At 39.1% G+C, this 21,037-nt stretch overlaps 1 protein-coding gene across 1 annotated transcript in view; it reads right to left on the reverse strand.

Annotated features, from left to right (window-relative positions):
- Positions 1 to 547: 547 nt before the first annotated feature.
- The window catches only part of LOC136240459 (uncharacterized), a 30,697-nt gene continuing 10,207 nt past the window's right edge, over positions 548 to 21,037 (reverse strand). The window contains exons 9-10 of the mRNA XM_066031446.1: positions 2,144 to 20,629; positions 548 to 1,362 (exon numbers count right to left, since the gene is read on the reverse strand). Of these exons, the coding sequence (XP_065887518.1) occupies positions 698 to 1,362; positions 2,144 to 20,629 (19,151 nt within the window). The 3' untranslated portion in view covers positions 548 to 697. The remainder of the gene's footprint in view (positions 1,363 to 2,143; positions 20,630 to 21,037) is intronic.

Genomic DNA, 21,037 nt, shown 5'->3' on the forward strand with positions numbered 1-21,037 from the left:
AATGTTGAACGAAGCCCCTCTAAAATAAAACTGCTAAGCTCGCTCTAAAAGTGGAAGGGAATTCAGTTAGCACATTTGTTATGCTTGTATCAGTACCACATAAATACATCACTGTAATTGCATTGCATTTCATGTGACTCATGGGGCTCATTAGACACATTCAGATATCTTAGATTATAATTCCGATAGCTATTCAGATAAAGAAATTGTGTCAGTGAGTTTTGGGTGAAGTTAATGAAAAAATTTGATGTACTTGTGACTTGCTAGCTTTATCAGACCATATGCATGTAGAGCAGTTTATATATAACATTTTCAGCAAAGATACAAGATCCTTAGACTTGTTTACAAGATTGTTTACACTGTGCTAATGTAAACAAGTCTAAGGAAAAATTAAGATTTTGAGAAAATAACAATAGGGAAACCAGGGAGGTCGTCTACACCTGCAGATAATCCCTGCTTATATTCCAGTGAAGCCATACTTTAAAGAATTTACTTATGGTAGTTATTGCTGGGCAATAACTACTATATACAAATCCTTGCTTGCTAGTACATTGTAAGTTTGTATATAATTTAATAAATAACAAAAGGACAAGTTTTAAAAGTTGTAAAAAGTTATGTTGGCCTATTGTCTATATATATAGTTCTACAAACAAACATAAACAATGAATACATAAGTCTCTATTCCATTGATCAAGATCTATAGTGAGTTAAAAGAATCTTTTTTAGTTTTGTACGTCTTCCATATGCTGAAAATTGTAAGCATTGCTGCCAGCAAAATGAAAACAACCACAGCTGGTATTATCATTACAGTGTTCTTGGCTTCTACCTCCTTACTCTGATATCCTGGGTCATTGCTGTTTGCAGACACTTCAGCTTTGCTGTTAAGTTGGCGAGACCGGTAGAGGTGTCTCATCGGGATGCTGGATCTGCGCCGCCTGCCCATGCTGCTCCCAGGGGCAACTACTGGGATAGATGCACTGACACTGTGGTCCCCATCACTAACATTCAGTGCTATACGGTCTGGATATAACCTGGGCACAACGTTTGTGTATCTCAACGTTTGCAGTATTGACTGATAAACTTCAGGTGAAGCCTGGCCTAGTAATTCAAGTCTACGTGTTGCCTTGTTAAACCCAGTGGTGAATATGCTTGTTGTGCTACTGGTGTCTACAGTCAACTCTTCAAGACATCTTGTCATGCATACAGAAAACATACTCGGTGGCAATGAGAAGAACAAAACCATTGCTTTCATCTCAGCACCTATCTGTTTGTCTACATTGCCATAATTGATAGCTCTTCCACCCAGGATAATCAAAACATCATTTCTGTCACTGAAACCACCATACATATTGCCAAAGGGTCCTATACAAAAATAACAACAGTGCAAAATAATATTATGTACAGCATGCACTATAGTTAGCTATATTGACACAACCGGGGATAGCCTGCACTATAGTTAAAACGACACAACGCAAAATCATGCACTTTTTCATTAAAGCATGAAATGAAGTTAATAGGTGATTTCATTCCAAAGTTATGATCATTTATATTATGAATTTTGAGACAATTTATCTCCCCATGGGTAATTTACACCCCAAGGGCAGGCAAACTCAAAGAATTTTGCAGCTAATAAAAGTGATTATAACATCAAAATGGAATTACCCATTAACTTCAAATAAAAACCAAGTCATTTCGTTCAACAAGACCTATACTTTGGTACCATGTTTTAACATGTCAATTAATGCCTCAGGGAAATAAAGACAGAAATGGTCAAATTTCTGCGCATAAGTGGCCAGAAAGTTCACCGAAGGTCAAATCTTTGACGGTACTATATATATTATATATATATATAATATATGCCATTAGGAATACTATTTATGTGAAAAGTTTCATAGTGCGCGATTTGGCTAATTTTGGGGGCTACGCTGCTATACTACTAACAAGAAACAAGTTGACAATTGGCAATTCTTAAATCTTTTTTAACTTAGTGTGCTAAAACTCATTATAGTTAGCTACATGTTCAATAGCAAGGCCACGGTAGTCTATGCATGGTAGTTGTGTGTGCTTCTGACCACATTTAAAATCAATTCTAACATTATAACAACCAATTACTGAATAGAGAATACAACACTGCTCAACATACCTGAGCGCTGCTCATGAGAGGTAAATGACTCAAACTGATGACAGGTAATACGAGTAGCATCAATGACTAGTTCAACTTGTCCATTCTGAATGTACAACATGATAAAGTGGAACTCTCCATCATCCAATGTCACATCAAGTTGAAACACTACAGCAATTATGGAGCACTGACCAGACAAATTGGGATCCTTCAAATATACTCTTATTTGTCTCTCACTAGATATGAAGTATACAGAAAAGTAGCGTTCATGTCCATTAGAATTAGTGACCGATATGATGTATCCTGATTGGCCAGGATTTATGTTTATCCATACTGCAAATGTCAGTTCAGTAAAGTTTCCTTGTAGTCCACTGATATCATAGTCGTCTACTATGGCATGTGATTGTTCATAAATGTTCTGGAGGATTATATTGCCAAAGGAATCATCATTTACACTAGCACTATTCTGAGGACTACTTGCATTTATCAAATTTTCAACAGAACTGTCCAGTCCACAAGCTTCGCTCATTTTGTTGTAAGCATTGTAGATGTCTAGACATGTTTCCCCAGTGCAAGGATTGGTAGATATGACAAAGCTATCAGACTCCAATTCAATGATCACACCATGAAGTGGAAATGTGTCTTCATCAGTTAGAACAATGTCAATGTCAAGTGTTCCATTACTGTTGACTGTTGCATTGCTGCCTGAGAAACTGATGTTTGGTGGGTTGTCATTGACATCAATGACATATATGGTAACAACAGCTGTGGCTGTTCGGGGAGGTGGGATTGTGTCAATTGCTAGAACATCAAAGGACACTTCTGTTTCATCCTCATAATCCAGAGGAATATCTACTGACAGAATACCATTACCATTTTCATTTCTGATAGACACAAACGTTACACCTGGCTGCAATTCATACCGAATAGTATCAGTTTCTCCTTGTACCCTGGCTACCACTGTCAAGAAGTCTGGATGTGATACAGACTCCATCAAACTTACATTGTACAATTCTTGGTCAAATTCAGGTAAGTTGGCAAGTGAAAGGATGGTATATGCAATATTACTGACTAGACCATCAGTGTCATAAACTTCAACTGATACAAGACGCAGCACAAGATTACTTGCGTCTTCAGCTGTATTCTGGTATTCTATATCATCAAGTAATGCTTCGTATACTGCAGCAGATTGAGTAGGGGTTAAGGCAGTTCCTGTAATGACCAAGCAATCTCCAATGATCTCATGATTTACTGAAGCAGTAGTATTGAATAATATCTCATCTCCATTCTGGGCATTAGTGATACAAATACGAGCTTCACTGATTTCGTCTCCGTTATCAATATCATATATATCAATTGGACCAGCTAACAATCTAACAGGAGTGCCAGTATAACGAGTTACTCCGGTCTGATTGTAAGTAGTATCTTCATCAGCACTAAGATCTATAGTTGGGTTCTCATTGGCATTTGTTATTTCTATTGTTACTGTAGCAGATCCCTCTTGTTCCTGTGGCAGGCCACCATCTCTAACAGTTATATTGAATATGTACATGGATTGCATTTCAAAGTCCAATGGACTGGCAACCCTGATTGCAGCTGTATTGTCAGTGGTCTTTACTATAGTAAAAGGAACTGTCAAGTCAGTAATAGCAAAAGTGAAGGTTGATGGACTACGATCAGCATCTGTGACAGCTACCACGAGAGCATTCTGGTTAACAGAGGTATCCTCTCCAATTGTGGTAAAGTATGGAGATGCAGTGAACATGGGAACATTGTCATTGCTGTCTGTAACATTAACAACAAAATTAATCTGTGTGCAGTTGGTAAAGTCACACACTTCAATTGAAATAGACCGACTTGTCAATTCTGGCTCCAAATCCCGATTAATATACAGCACACTTCTCAGAATATTGATAAAGTTTGCACGACTCTGATTATTGAATGCTAACCGTAACCCTTCCATGTTTTCATATCTCAATTCCTCATTCCCACTGAAAAATGTTGTCAATTCTATGACAAGTGTTCGAAGCTGATCATTATCATCGTCAATTATTGTAATACTTGGATCTAAGGGAACTGAAGTTGATCCATCTATGTAAACTACAACTCCTGTTGTTATGATCATGGGAGGAGAGTTACGTGGTGTAAAGTTAATGGTAGCCTCTGTTGGAGTGCTTACTCCACCCATATCATCACTGACTGTGAAAGTAATAGAACGAGTAGTGTCAACTAATGGATTTCCTTCGTTATCCAGCAAAGGATTATAGGATGAAGAAAATACCAAATTGCGGAGAGCTGTTTGATAGTTATCTACCGATGCCACTCCTGTTATGTTAATGCTACTGTTGGTCACTCTGATTATTTGTAAGCCAGCAGGTAAAGTTCCACTGTAATTTATGTAATCATCATCAAGGCTAGGTGATGTCTGCACTGACACTTGAGCTGAAATGAGCATATCACTGTCAACATCGCCAACTTCTATACCAGTAGCAAATAAAATGGGATCAGAGTCTTCTACGTATGTCACTGAAGAAGGTGGAGGAATGGTGAAGGGATTATCGTTGGAAGCCATTACTTGAATTTCTGCTATAGATGGGCTGCAGTGTCCATTAGCACAGAACTCAATTCTACGTGTGGTATTTGTGTCTGGAACATCTGCAGGATTGAAGTATGTTATGCTTCTAAGTACATCAGTGTAATTGTCAGGTGTTGCTGCCCCAACCAATGTTAAACTTGAAGTGCCAGAACCTGAGATATTCACTACAATTGTACTATCGCCCGAAAGTCGTTCACCAATATCTTGTCCATTGAGAATACGAACTGTCATGTTGAATATTGGTGGTGTCAATCCATCTTGTCGACGTATAGTAGCACCTGTAAGAATGTTAACTGCATCGGAGTCCTCCACAAATACTGCACCTCCAGTAATGCTAATTATTGGTGTGTTGTCATTTGAATCAACTAACAGTACACATTGCATTGTAGGACTTTGTCTGTTCATTACTTGATCCCCATCTGAAAGGAAAAAGTCTAATTGTCGTTTAGGATCTGTCCTGTTTGGTGCAGTAAAGGTATTGATGTATCCTATATCTCGCAAGACCTCCTCCATCACAGGAAGACTAACCGGAGTATCTGCAGTAACGGTGATGGTTGAAGTTGGGCCCGCAGTACTTTCGGTTGCAGTCAAACCACTAGGAAGGCTATCTGGAAGTACAAGTCTCTCACTTCCACAGGAACATGTACACTCTATATCAGCTGCAGTCATACTGTAATTGTGGTAAAAGAAATCAGCAATACTACCGGCATATGCTCCATTGTTGAGGACATTAGGTTGAGGAGTACCGATATCCATCAGAAGGCCAGCTGGTGGATCTGCAATTATACCATCAAGTGTCTGTTCACTTACTAACTCACAGTTCACATATAGTTTGAAGTTTGTCTCCTGTATAACAACAGCAATGTGTCTTACTTGAATATTATCTGGATGAAAAATGTCCAAACCTCTATCAGCTATGTCAGCAAAGCGGCGTGTGCCACCAGAATCAAAATAAGTATAATAAAAGTTATACCTTGTCCTACGGAACCATATTCCCATATATCTGGGAACTCTGCTGCCATCAGTTGGTACATCATTATCATTAATAACAAATGGAAATCCTTCTGATATTTGTGATGTAACAAATGACATAGTAAAATTAACAAAAGATCCACTTGGGAAAGGGGAACGAACATTTCCTCTTCCAGTAGTTGAATCATCCAATCCTCTATTTAAAGTAATATTGTGGCAACCTGCTTGAGCAGAATTATTAATGAATAATCCCTGGTACAATGACACATCACTAGTTGTGAGATCCATGGAGTTAGGACGTATTAAACCACACTCATCCATTCTTTCAAGTTGACATCGCTGATCTTCACAATTTGAAAATGTTTTCAGTAAGTCAAATGGATGACGTTGTAGTGTAACTTGAACACTTTCTATTGTAGGTGATTCATCTGTGTCAATGATTCTTTGGACTGGACCAATTGATGTTGTTTCTTCACTGTTCACCACATATCTTCCTTCAATGATTTGATGAATCACAGGAACTTGGTCATTTCTGTCCTCAACACGAATCTCCACTAGCATGTAGGCTGTGTTACTGGGGGTACCTCCATCAGTAGATGATATGTTGATACGGTAAGTACTGCTAACCTCATAGTCTGGTATGCCATCTAGTTGCAATGTAGCACCACCATTACCTGTTGGAACTATTGAGAACAGTGGGTTATTTAGATTATCCAATGGGCCATCAACTATTGAAATTTGAGAGATGTCATTGTTGGGACCAGTAATATCTGCATCAGTCACTGTAATAAAAGCTACTAAGCTATTAGCATTGCTACCATCAATCAAGTTACTGATTTGTAAATCTACTTGTATTGACGGAGCTTCATCATTTTCATCCTCAACTAGTATTGTCATGTTCAATTGTTCACTGCTTCTGGGTGGATTACCTCTATCAGAAGCTACCACAGTCAAAAACAGCTCAGTGGTTGTTTCAGCATCTAATGGTGTAAGCACAGATATGGTTCCTGTAGATGGATTAATCTCTACCAGCCCTGTGACTTCAGAGAATGGTCCAGATTGAAGTCTTGAATACACTTGTATGGAATATCCAATTTCACCAGCTAAGTCAGAATCACTGTCAGTAGCTACCACGGTGCCAAGTATGAATGGATCATTGTTTTCTCTTATCCTAAATACTGCACCACTAGAGTTAAGGAACACCGGGGGTGCTTCATTGAAAGGAGATATCTCAACACTCACACAAGCTGGAGGACCGAACAATTTGCAGTCATTCAGTGTTATACAGATATTACGTGCAACACTTGTGTCAATCTCAGAAAATGGTGCAAGATTTTGGTACCCAAGTCTCAAAATGGTTTCATTTATTTTATTAAAATCACCACCTGATCCTCTGAATTGTACAAAATAGCGATACATCCTTGGTGATTGTGTAACATTTGGTCCTTCAATAAATGTTTCAACTGGTAGTTGTTCTGGGTCATAATCAATAATTTCTTCATCACGCTCATTCAATGGATTAACAATTGTTATTACCATTTCACAGAATAATGTATCGTCACTGTCATCCAAAGTAAAACTACTTATTATGCTGACAGTTTCATTACCTATGTCCCTCTCTACTTGTCGCATAAGTACAATTTCTGGGGGGTCATTTACTGACATTATGTTTATAGAAGAACGGAATATCCGCGAACTTCTAATAATGAAGTTAATTTCCACTTCTCGGGTAAGATTTCCTGGCTCATCATCTTCATTACAGTAGTAAGTGTTTCTAAACAGATTTTGTAGTTCTTGAACAGGATTTGCTGAATCACTGAGGTAGAGGGAGAATGTGCGGTTGTTGATGCGAGCAGATCCACTGACATTAGTGAAAAGGTGCTCATTAGCAGTGGGTTCAGGAGTTCCTCTTAAGGAAAGCCTGACAAAGTATGCTCTTTCATCCTCATCTACGTCCCTTACTATTGCATTTGGAAAGAGTTGTAAACATCCAGAATCTTCTAAATAAGTGACAGTAGGTGGTGTTGCAGTCACTCCATCAAGCCAGAAGATAGGGGGGTCATTATGAAGGTCAATCGACATAATGATAAAAGCAGGAATACTACGACCACCATCTGCATCTGTCACAAGAAAAGATATTAATCGAGGAGTAGGGTCAGGATTGCCAGGGTTGCTTTCTGTGTTGATGTATCTAACTGCCTTGAGTAATGCTAGATAATCAGCATATGATCCAATTCCAGTCAGTCGTAATTCTCCTGTTGCTGAATCATACGTTTCTGCAGTAATACTTGGATATGCATCACGTACAGAAGCTTCAATTTCTAAAGACTCATTGTTACCATCCGGCCGATTAACAATGGTTACCACTGCCTCTGACAGCATGTCACCATCATCATCACTAATTTCTTCCATGCCTACACCATCACTAGGTATCACAAGACGTGATCCAACTTCTTCTTCAAAAGTGTTGGTATTGTTTAGTGTGTTAGGATCAGCAGCGTTTAGATCTATGGCAGGTGGATCATTTGCTGATCTGATGGTGACCGTGGTGTATGCTGTTGGATTTGAAAATCTGCTACCATCATCTACTGCAAACGTGATTTGCACACTGGTTAGGGTAGGTTCATCTTCTGGATTACTATAGTGAATTTTCATAAGTGCATCTACAAATAGTTCTGGGAACTGACCACTACCATCAGTAGCATTGATTACAATGCAAGTCTGAGACTCTACCACTGCTTGTAGTGGAGATTGGAATGAATCTATCACCTCCAGTATACCAGGATTCAGGTTAGAATCCACATCTTCTATATTGATTTTAATGCTATACACCACCCAGTAGCCACTGTCACGGTCATACAATACTGTATCTTGCGAAACAATTGGAATACCTACAGTGTCTTCAACATACGTGGTGGTGTACTGCAGTGTCTCATCCTCAAGACCAGTAAGGTCTAGTACAGGTGGCTTATCATTTCTGAGCACTGGTTTGACTATCACTAAAGATGCGTTGCCACTGTCAACTGCATCTGATGCTGACACCATTATTAGTCGATCTAAAGGATGTGGTTCATCAAGTACAGAGTAATACTTAATGGCCTGAAGGGCTTCATCTAGCCTCATTGTTGAGTTAACATTTTCGGTGCCCGTGTAAGTGAGTGTGATGCATCGCTGCTGGTAGTCCACATCTACTAAAACATTTTCCAAGCTTGCACTGCCATCTATATCTAACCATTCTCCGCATGTTACCAGACACCTTAGTGTTATCTCAGTGCATACCTCTCTAGGCTGAAAGAGTAACTGAGATACAAAACCTGTAAGAAATTCTCCAAGGATAGGACTGGCTGTTGTAAAGCCAGAAGGAAGTGTTACATTGTTGTGGCTGGATTGGAGTTCTCCATCAATGTGCAGTTCCATACGAGAGCCATTGTAGTTGACACACAGATGATGCCAAGTGCCATCAATGAAATCTGGATAAGAGTCATCATTTAATGGTATTTGAATGGGGGTGATAAAATCATCTGACGATAGTGTTCTTTGGATTCCAATCTGGAATGTGTTTTGGCGTATGCTTAAGCGCAAAGGAGCTAACTCTAATCCACCTGGATTAAATCTGAATAACTGTGACCTTGATAGTGATTTGGCACTAGCTGGTATGTTAAACCACATGCATAAACAGAAACCAGATGTTAAGTCTTCACGGGGACTGACGTGATTGAGGACTACTACTTGACCCATTGATCCATCCAACTGTAGTATACCAGGGGAAGCCAGATCACTGTCTTGAGCAAAATCAATCAAGTCTGTTGCTCCACTGTTACAGAGCTTTGCAGTGCTATCATCATAAAGTGAATAGTTGGCATGGTCGCACACTCCAGCTCCAAGAGGAAAACTTCCATTTTCTGTTGACTTTAGAGATGCTGTTATGGACAATACTGGATATAAGGCAGTGTTGTCAGCATGGTAAATACTTATGTTCTCTGGGAATGTGGTACAGTTCTCCATATCCTCACGAATAGTGATGCAACTTTCAGCTGGTCTTATCTGAGGTCTGTTGTCATTGTTGTCATACAGTACTACACTGATATTACACACATCAGTAAAGCCGCGTGTATCAGTAACAACTACCATAAAGTCATAAATGCTCCGAGTTTCATGATCCAATAGTGAAGCCGTTACTACTTCACCAGTATTTGGATTTATGGCAAAATCAGTTTGAGAGGGATTTAAACTAAATACTAAATTATCCTGTGGGGTGTCAACATCTGTCGCAGAAATTGTTAGTACAGGAAATCCTATGTTTACAGTTTCATTGATTCTCACTCTGTAAATGCCCTCAGGGCAAACAGCTACAGGAGGAACATCATCCACGTTTGTTACGTTGATGACAATGTAACCAATATCACTGTATCTTGTAGGGTTACCATGGTCAAGTGCTTGGTATTGCAAAATATATTGTTGTTGGACTTCATGATTTAAGACACCAGGTTGGTTAAGGGTTAGATCTCCAGTATCATTATTAAATATAAAGACGTCACTGTTTAGAATACTGTAGGATACCATGCCTGCTTGACCAAAGTCAAGATCGATTGACTTCACTCTTAATACAGTAGTACCTAGGCTAGAGTTCTCTGCAATGTTACCTGTCAAATTGAGGGGGAAGAGCACAGGTGGATATTCATTGACATTGATCAATTCAAAGTTTACATTGGTAATATCAGAAAGAGAGGCATCATTTATCACGGTTGTTCCTACAACCAGTGAATAGTTGATTGCATCTTCGTAATCCAGAGAACACTGAGGACTAGAAATAGTTCCATTGTTATCAATAGAGAACTCTCCAAATGGTAATTCACTAATGATTGTGTAGTTTAATAATTCAATTACACCTCTCACTCTAGCTTGTGCAACACCAATAGGTTGACCTTGATCAGAATTCTCAGGAATAGGAGGAAATGTAATGACTGCAGGAAATACTGGTCTTGGGCTCTGAATGACCACAGTAAGAATTACTTCAGTCATGGAGCGATTATCTGGATCCATGTTCCAGTCCTGTATAAGAATTTCTAGGAAAGTCATCAATTCATTTGTTGAATTCAATATGGGTACTTCAACCACTTCCAATTGTGGTGTGCCGGGCACAAAGTTCAATAAATTTGTGCCATTTATTACTGAATAAGTCAAGTTAGCATTGGAGCCTTCATCACTGTCACTTGCCATCACAGTGTACACCATAGTTGAAGTGGCAGTTCCCTCATCCAAGTAAATAGTGCGTTCATCATTGGTAAACACAGGGACATTATCATTTACATCAGTAACATCTATGGTGAGCCTGAAGTCTGTACTGCGTGGTGTGGATCCTGAATCAGCAACTTCTATGTCAACAACTACTTGAGGAGTTCCTCCTGTATCAGGGTCACGGTCGATTGGCTGAATAGTAAGGCTACCATCAGTGGCATCAATAGAGAAATAACTTATGTCGATGCTAGCATTTACCAGGGTGTATACCAGAGCAGAATTGTTGCCAGAGTCCTGATCGGTGGCTGTGATGTTGATAATAGTTTCTACATTCTCAGTCACATCTACCATTGGACTAGCAGTGACCACAGGGTCATTGTCATTAATGTCTAAAATAGTCACAGTTATATCTTGACTTATGTTGAAGTCTTGATCATACACAATCACTGTAACAATAAGGTACTCTGCCACTTCTCTATCAAGTGGTCCTCTAGTTCGGATCTCACCAGTTGTTTCATTGATAGTAAAGTTAACTTGTGAGTCTGGGTCCAGTTCATATGAAGTGATGGGTAAGAGAGGTGCATCGGGGTCTTCAGCCTCAACATTTATCACAAACTCATCTGGTTGTTCTTCATAAACGCTGGCAACTGCTGGAGATGTAATGATAGGATCATTGTCATTTACATTTATTACGATAATTACTACAGTAACTGTATCGTTACGTGGTGGTCCACCATTGTCATACACTATAATATCAAAGGTGTGATTTGGCCTACGCTCATAGTCCAGCGGGTGGCATAAAATCAGATAGCCATTGCTGTCAATCATAAATGGTACTTCTTCTGTACAGCTTGGATCAGATAAGGTGTAATTGAGGATGGAATTTTCACCAGAGTCGTCGTCTGTAGCATTGACCATTATAACAGGGCTGGGTACTGTTTCATCCTCTCTTAAAGAAATTCTCTCTAGTGGTGTGCGATTAAGAATTCTTGGGCTATTATCATTGACGTCTACCACAATGATTGTGATTGTAGCATTGGCGGACATTGATGGCGTTCCCATGTCTGTAGCAATGACATCAAATTCATAACTCTGCTGTATTTCATAGTCCAGGTCTGCACATAAACTGATGTTTCCAGTGCTTGGATCAACACTGAATGGAAAGCACTCTGAACAGAAACTTTCTTCCATTGCACCACTGCCACTTTCACCAATAAACAAACATTCACTTGGTAGAATTGCTGTGTAATTCACCTCCATGTTGGCACCAGAATCTCTGTCCATCGTGCGAATCATACCAAATACCATTTGCATAGCATCTTCTCTTAATGTATAGTTCAATGAATTGATATCAAACTGAGGAGCATTGTCATTTACATCCAGAACATGTACTTCACCAGGTATGTATGATGTCTGTTGTGACCCACCTGATCTAGTGGGACTATCTGTAGCAGTGATGTTAAAGTAGTACACTCGCTCGCCATCATCGTGGTCAATTGCTGTATGATCTCTCACAACTAATGTGCTTCCATTCATAGTAAATGGTACAGATAGTGGTTCAACTGAGTATGTGATAGGTCCAGGAGCCATATCTGGATCAGCAGCTACTACCATCAAAATTTGGTAACCACTATTGACATTCTCAAATATTGTCTCATTAAATGAGCTTAGATCAAATACTGGAGGTAGATCATTTTCATTAATGACATTTACCTCAACTGAAGTTGGTGTACTATTTAATTGAAGATTGTCGACTATGATGTTAAATGAGTAGGAACGTGTCATCTCATAATCTAATGAGCTATTAAGGAATAAGCTTAGATCAGTATTGTTATGTTCTAGGTAAAATGGAACTGAAGAAGGTATGATAAATGATCCTGTAACCTCACGATTTGGTGATGTTCCATCACCATCAGTGATGTCAAATCCAATTAGGAAACTATGAGGATCAGTAAACTCTGAAGTAGTAATTGTTGCATTGGGTGGGTCTATGATTGGTACAACATCATTGAGGTCAATGATTGTAAGGAAGCATTCTCCTATTATGGGATTGATACCATCAGTGATACTTATAACTAAACTAGAGCCATATCGGTATCTTTCTTCAAAATCTATTTCATTACACACTGTTACTTCTCCAGTGGTAGGACCTATTTGAAATGGAAAGTTGATGGTACACTCAGTAATCCCAGTTTCGTCATTCATGTCATTCAAAAACAAATATGACAGCATGGCAGTAGGATCAGAATCAGTGGCATTGACAGTTCCAACAGAAGTTCCATTGTCAGCATTCTCCTCTACAATTAGGTCACATGGTGTCAAGAAAATCGGCCTGTGCTCATTGACATCAACAATATTAATAATGACAGTGACGTTTGTAGTTTGGGTCTCATCTGTTGGATCAAGTGGAAGATTTACTACTGTTACATTAAACATGTAGCTGGGCTGTTGAGTTTCTCTATCAATCAATAATGAATCGTTGATGTACAAGCGGCCATCTGTATCAAGTCTGAAGGCCATTGGAACCATTTGTCCTATAAAAGTAGCTCTACTGTTATCTGGACTATCAAGATCAGTGCGTGGTATAGCACCCACAAACATGCCTGTGGTGGCATTTTCATTTACTTCAAATGTAACAGGATCAGAAATAATAGGTGGATTATCATTCCTATCTACAACTGTCACTGAGATATTAAGACTGTCACTAAATATTCCATCAAACACTTCTACAGGAATAACATAGCTGGTATTTGTTTCGTAATCAATGTGTATGCATAAGAACAAATCTCCAGTAGATGAACTTATGTTAAATGGAATACTATCAGTGCAGACGGTATCGCTGATGCTGTATGTTAGTTCATTCATGTCATTATCTGTAGCATTCACTTGTCCTATGAGTATAGGATCTATGACTCCACTACCATCCCCAGATACCTCATTGACTGCTATTTGCATTGGTCCATGAATTACTGGAGGATTATCGTTTACATTTCTTAAAGTGATGGTGACAGTTGCCATCACTTCATGTGAGTCATCTGCCACATCAGTGGCATTATCAAGAGCTGTAATGTTAAACACTACGATCGGGGAGCCTGTGTCATAATCTAGAGGCATAGCATCTGTCACAATCAAACTGTATTCATAAGATTCATTTGTATAAAGTGAAAGATAAGATGATACTTCAGGTGGAAGAGTAAGTTGCAATGTGGAAACTGCAGGTGTATCTCGGTCAGTAAGATCAAACTCCAATATGTTAGCATTATCAACTGTACCCGGGTATTCATCAATTAAAATAGTGTATGGAGCACCTACAAACACTGGAGCATTGTCATTTAGATCAATAACTGTTATGTTCACTATTGCACTACTGGTAAATTGGATATTGCCATTTAGTGATGGGTTGTCGGTGGCAATGACTTGTACTGAATAGCTTGGATCACTTTCTCGGTCAATTTCTCCTCCATTGGTAGTGATGGTGCCTGAAACTGGATCAATGGAAAATGGTAGCCTTGTGACTCCTGTCATATTAAAAGTGTACACAATTATTCCATGATCTCCACCATCATCGTCTGTAGCAGAGACAGGACCAACATTGGTATTGTTAGGTGTGTTTTCTGTAACAGTGAAATCGTACACATCAGTAGAAAACTCTGGTTCAAATTCATTTACCAACAGAACATTGACAATTATTGTTAAGCTAACTGGTGATAAAGGAGGGTTCTCAACCGCAACCTCAAATATAAATGGTTCACCCCGTTCAACGTTTGTCAAAATATCAGCATCACAGACCATCAGTAAGTCACCCTCAATGCAAAATGGGATTGAATCATTTGTCGTAAGATCAAAATTGAATTCACCAACAGTGTCTACATCTGTAAAGAGAGTGGAAATGTTCAGCAACATTGTTCCATTGGGTGTAGTCTCAATGATATCTACTATAGTGGGATTGTTAATAGGCACTGGAAGATTATCATTGACATCCTGAACTGTAATAGTGATATTACTACTGTTAGAGAGAAGAGGAGTACCACCATCTTGTACAGTAACAGTTAGGTAACCACTGGTTGTGGTTTCATAATCCAATTGTGACACAAGTGAAACGTTTACGTTAGTAAGTGTTCCTTCAGATTCTATCAGTTCTGTACCACTGACGCCAAAGTCAATTGTACCAGATAAGTCAAATGCATACACAGTACCTTCAATATCATCATCTGATACCATAAATGAAAAGACCACTGTGTTTGTTGTAGTGTCCTCTGGTAAAGAAAGTGTATCAGGTAAATTGATGAATTGTGGGTAATTGTCATTTTCGTTGCCAACTAATACTGTTAGGTCTGCATATCCGGGATCTACCATATTTGTGCTGGTGTTAGCAGCCATTATTCTGATATTATATTGAGTAACTGCCTCAGCATCTAATGTGATAGTATTTGTCACATTCACCCTTCCATTTCCATTAGGCACTAACTCAAATGGATCAGGTGATCCAGATGGATCAATGGAAACAATTGTGTATTGTATGCCATTAGATAACATTGTGTCATTATTCCTTGCTTCAAAACTGGCTACAACTGTGCCAACAGCTTGGTTCTCTTGAATATTTCTTGAAATATTGTTTGGTGTAATGAAAATGGTTGGTCTAAATACATCAGTCACTTCAACAGTTACAATAGTGTGAGTAGATAAATACAAGCCGCCGACGTCATTGTTGAAATATTGATATGTGTCGTTTCTGTGTCGAATGATATCACCGCGGTCAGTAATTATAATTACCAACACGTAAATGTCTCCACTCATCAGTTCCACACTTGTACGCACTTCTCCTGTTGTGCTGTTAATGGTGAACCTGTCACTACCATATCCTACAATGAAGTAGAACAGCTCAGCATTTGATCCTAAGTCTCTATCAGTAGCATTAAGGTTTATAACTGGATAATTACTCCGATCCTCTGGTACCTCAACTTTGTATGATTCAGCAATCTCTGGGTGATTGTCATTCACATCTTCCACTGTAACATTCACTGTTAGCCTAGCTTCCCCTCCTAATGTGACTGCATCTATTAACAGTGTGTAATTGTCTCGTTCTTCTCTGTCCAAAGAATTGTTCAAGTACACTTCACCATTACTGTTGATTGCAAATGCATAGCCTGGGTTGCTTGAATCTACTATCGAGAAGTCTACAATTGCAGGATCAGCAAATCCACCCCTTAAAAGCATTGGTCGAGCAACCATCAAGACGCAATTAGGTCGGTTAGGTTGTTGAGTTTTTTCACCTTCACAGACAGAAAGGTTTACAGGTGTTGGCCTAAATACTAACCTGTTGACTGGCTTCACTTGAATCATGGTTGTTGCTACATTGCTATCACTTTCCCCGTCATTTGCAACTACTTCTACATTCCTAATATGGTTCAAAAAGCCTCCAACTTCAACAAGATATTCATATCCAATGCACCCTAAGAGAGCCCTAAACCTTACAATGGATGAATTATCACTATATGTAAACATGTATCGTTTGTATCCAGTAAGAGGACAAGATATATCAACACGGAGACCAGTGCAAATATCTACTTCAGTGACACAGGTGTCTAGATCTGTTGCTGTCGCATTAAACTCTAGTGATCTGGTTCCTCCAACTACACTGGATGGAGTCTGTCCATCACAACCTCTACGAGCTTCTAAAGAGTCGTCCACTGCTCCAGGCCTTATGCAAGGGAACACCAACACATCATCATCACGAGTGCTACTCTGAACTATGCTTGCTCTTAGGTATGCAAGCTGAGTGTCATCATCATCTTCAATCAAGTAACCAGCGTGGGACAGTGAAATTCCGGGATCATCAACAGTTGCTGCTTCACCGGCTTCTCCCATTGCTTCTCCTTCAAAGAACTGTGGAGAAATTGTTGAATTGAGTGTTGCATTGAAAATACTAACAATGTGAACAGGTCTGAAATCTTGCATGTAACATGTACTGAACCCAGTACCTGGAACTCCAAGGTCATGATCAACTCGTGGTGGTATGTTTCTGATACGTGAATTTATTGTTACAGTCTCAACTTCACTAACAAGACCTCTAGCTTCTGTTGCTTGAAACATTAATGAACAAGATCCTGAAGTGTCACTAAAGTATTTAATGCTCTGCAAAATTGAGGAGAACGTATCTTGTCGTAGACAAGAAAATGGCATTGTATGTAATTGAAGATATCCTGTGCCACTAACAAATGTCACAAGATCAGGATACATTATATCTGAAAAGTCAAGTGAATCAAAATCGCAGTCACCAGTAATATTTACCGAACAGATGAGGTCATTGTCAACTTCTATAATAGAAATATCAGGTGCTATAACAATAGCTGGATCATTAGCAAAATATGTGAGTGGTCGGGTGGGAACATTTTCTATCATTGGTGGGTTGTTTTGACCAGTCAACACAATTGTGGCTTGTGCTGGATCACTGCTGTCTGTGCCATCACTGGCAACTACTGTGATTATCCTAATATTTCTTGACGGATCAGACTCCAAGTTTTGATATATGACAGTATCCAGAACAGTGGTATAGTCAGCAAGAGAAGCATTTCCATTAATAACTAACAAGCTAGTTAACTGATTAAAATTAGTTGATGATAGTCCATAGGAGGCCAAATTGCTGGGGGGCTCAATTGATTCTCTGCTGCCTCCAGTGCGAGGCAACACCCGACTGCCATTAGAAAACTCTTGTAGTTCAAAAGTGAGTGACTGAAGATAGTCATCATCTACGTCAGTTATGGCAGACCCCATACCACCCACTAACACTGTGGAGGTCACTCCTTGAGAAATGTCAAAGGTAATTATGGTATTGGGAATTGAACTATTAGTAGTGTTTAAATCTACCACTGGAGCATCGTTGACTGGTATGATGGACACTTCTGTGTAAGAGTAGGTAGGAACTTCTAAATCATATAGTGCAAATTCGATGGTATGTGTTAGAGGAGTAGGATTTCCAGAACTACTGAAAAATCTGATCTGCATCAAATCTGTTTCAAGACTGGATGCATCCCCACGCAATCGTATGTAACAGTCTGAGGTGTTCACGACGTCTGAGCTTGTAAGAGTTGGGATTTGTAATTCACTCACACCACAGCCAATATCCAATGTGATGTCAATGACATATGTTCTAGATTGTGCATTTGGTTCATAGTCAGGATCAAAAATCATAGCAAACATGCTTGCTACTGGTATGGGGTTGCCACCCTCCATGAACACTGTATTGTAAGTGGTTTCATTCATACCATTAGGATAAAATATGGCTTCCTCATCAGGTATTGCAATAATCATTATATCAATGGAAATTGTGTTGGAAGGAGAAACTGGTTCACAGTTTGCATCAACACCATCGCTCACGGTGACCACAACTGTGACTTCTGGTGTATCAGGCTCATTGGCACGATCCTCAAATGCAAGTGTCTGTAGAACTGCCTCATATACAGAAATGCTGGCCTCACCTGTAATAGTCAGTGTTAGTGAAGATTCATCATATTGTTGTGCAAGACTTGCTGAACTAACAGTAAGGTCAACTTCCAAGTAACATCTTCTGCAAGGTCCCATTGTAGAAGTAATGACTGCTGTAGCACTTTGAATGTTGCTGCTATCTGCATCATCCAGTGTAAGTGATGTGTTGGTAATAACCTGGAACCCTGCATGCTCAATGTACATGATAGCTGATTCATTGAACATCAGCTCAGGACAGTTGTCATTTTGTAGGATTACATCAACCATAATGTGTGTAGGAGAACTAGCATCTTCATCATCATAAACTACATATTCCATCAATCGTGTGTGACCACTTGGCTCTTCATTATCTATTCTAAACTTACAGCTTTGGATGATTGTTTGCCAATTTGCTATAGTGTGGTTATTTGCAAAGGTATAGGATACGCATGCTGGTCCATAACGTTCTATAGCAACCGTTACAGGAACACTAGGCATTTCAATACAAAAGAACACATCCAAGGAATCCTCATCATATCCAGGTGCCTCACAGCCATGATCTAGACTGGAGATGTTTACTGTGAAACGTACCAAATACGTGTCATCAACATCGCTGACCATTGCATCCCTGGCAGCATCAATTGATGTGATAACATTCTCACCTTCCACATATGTTAGAGTATCATTTGCGACTTCTATTACTGGAGGATCATTGATGGACCTAACTGTAATATCAGCAGTGCAGTTTGTGCTACTGAATGGTTGGAAGCCATCAGAGAAAGCAGTTGTGTCTACACCTTCTGTTGTTGTTATGTTACCAGTGCCATCCCATGCAACAAATGTAAATGTATAGTCTCCATGGACATTAGGCGCTGGAAGAAATCGTATCACATCATCAGGTGCAAGTAAATATGCAGATGCGGCAGATGCATCAGTCAATGCTGTGTATGTACCATTACCATCTACTATTTGCAGTACCCCACCACTAGACATGGGTGATTGTATTATCGCTATGCCAATTTGAGTGTTGTCATTATCACTGTCAGTAATCAAGTGTGAAAACAACATGCTGATAGATTGGCCAGTACTCTGGGTATCATCTTCATCAATAGGATCCAAAGACACTGGACTGCACATAAGTACTGGTGGATCATTCAAAGGTACCAATGTAACAGTAATTGTTATTGATGTGTACTCATCTGTTACTGATGGTATATTGACAGGATCATCGGTACCGGTATCATTTTTTCGATCAGTAACAATGAAGGTGATGCTCCTAGTGAGAGAACCACTGAATTCCTCTGCTGGATTACTGTATCTCATGTCAGAAAGTAATGTTGAGTATTGATCTGAAGTGCCATTACCAGAAATGTACAATGTGTTGTTCATGAATACCACATCAAAGCCTGGATAGTTTCCACCAAGACTGAGAGTCTCATTAGAGTTATCTGCACCTTCCAAAATGACATTAGCACACAGAATGGGAAAAGTGTCTGGATCTTCTATTGTTACCGTAACATTAACAGAGTCATCACCTTCAAAATATTCTACTATTGTTGGTGTGACTTCACCAGATGGAATATTGTCATTCTCATCCTCGACAGTTACAGTGACAGTCGTAGTATTACCTATCCCATTTGGATTTGAACAAGTTACCTGTAGTGTGAACATGGTGATGTTTAGTACTTCATAGTCAAGAATGACAGCAGTGTATATAGAACCAGTTTGAAGATCAATTCGAAATGGAGACAAATAATTAGATGGTGTTAACACTTCCAAGGTGTACAATATTTCACTATTTTCTCCCTGATCTTCATCAGTGCATACAACAGTTCCAATTAAAGTATTGTTGACTGAATTTTCTGGCACAGCAAACCTGTAAAATAATTCTTGGGGTACTGGAGTATTATCGTTCTTGTCAAGCACAGTAACACTAACTGTGAGAATGTCTTCAAACATACCATCAGACACGTTGATGTTCAGAAAATAGCTAGATTGGGTTTCGCGATCAAGTATATCACTAACTGTGATGCTTCCTGTAGTGCTATTAATTATGAATGATGAAGTGTCTGGGGTAACGTCACTGATCTGGTATGTTAGAGTATCATCGTCCAAATCATAACTGGTGATAGGAAGAATAACTTCGTTAGCTAAGCTCGTATATGGTTGAGGAATTAAGTTGTTGTTTAGATCAACAGTACATGATCCATTGAGGATAGGAGGTAGGTTGCAGGTTGCTGCAGGACAAAAAACACAATGTTTATCATTATTCATGGCTACACACTTGTATAGGAAGCAGCACAAATTACCGAGTACAAATTTGTATTGCAGTTTGGTCGGTATTCATTTAACAGTTTTAATGAATGCACTGATGTTATATGAATTAAGAACTCATGGAATTAAAAGTTAGTGGAATTACATTTGTTAATGAATGTGCTTAAGGCAGCATGATCAGTTAAGTATGGATGGACTGTTGGAGACTTGAGTGCCACCATTGGAGACTTGAGTGCCACCAATGGAGACTTGAGTGCCACCATTGGTAAACACATATTATGTGAATATGCCAAAAATTAATGCATACACAATTTTTTTCTGTTTTGGATTATCTCTACTAACTCATTGTGAAATTATAAAACATGGAGTTT

This window comes from Dysidea avara, chromosome 12 (genome assembly GCF_963678975.1).
Source record: "Dysidea avara chromosome 12, odDysAvar1.4, whole genome shotgun sequence".
In the NCBI taxonomy this organism is placed as follows: domain Eukaryota; kingdom Metazoa; phylum Porifera; class Demospongiae; order Dictyoceratida; family Dysideidae; genus Dysidea; species Dysidea avara.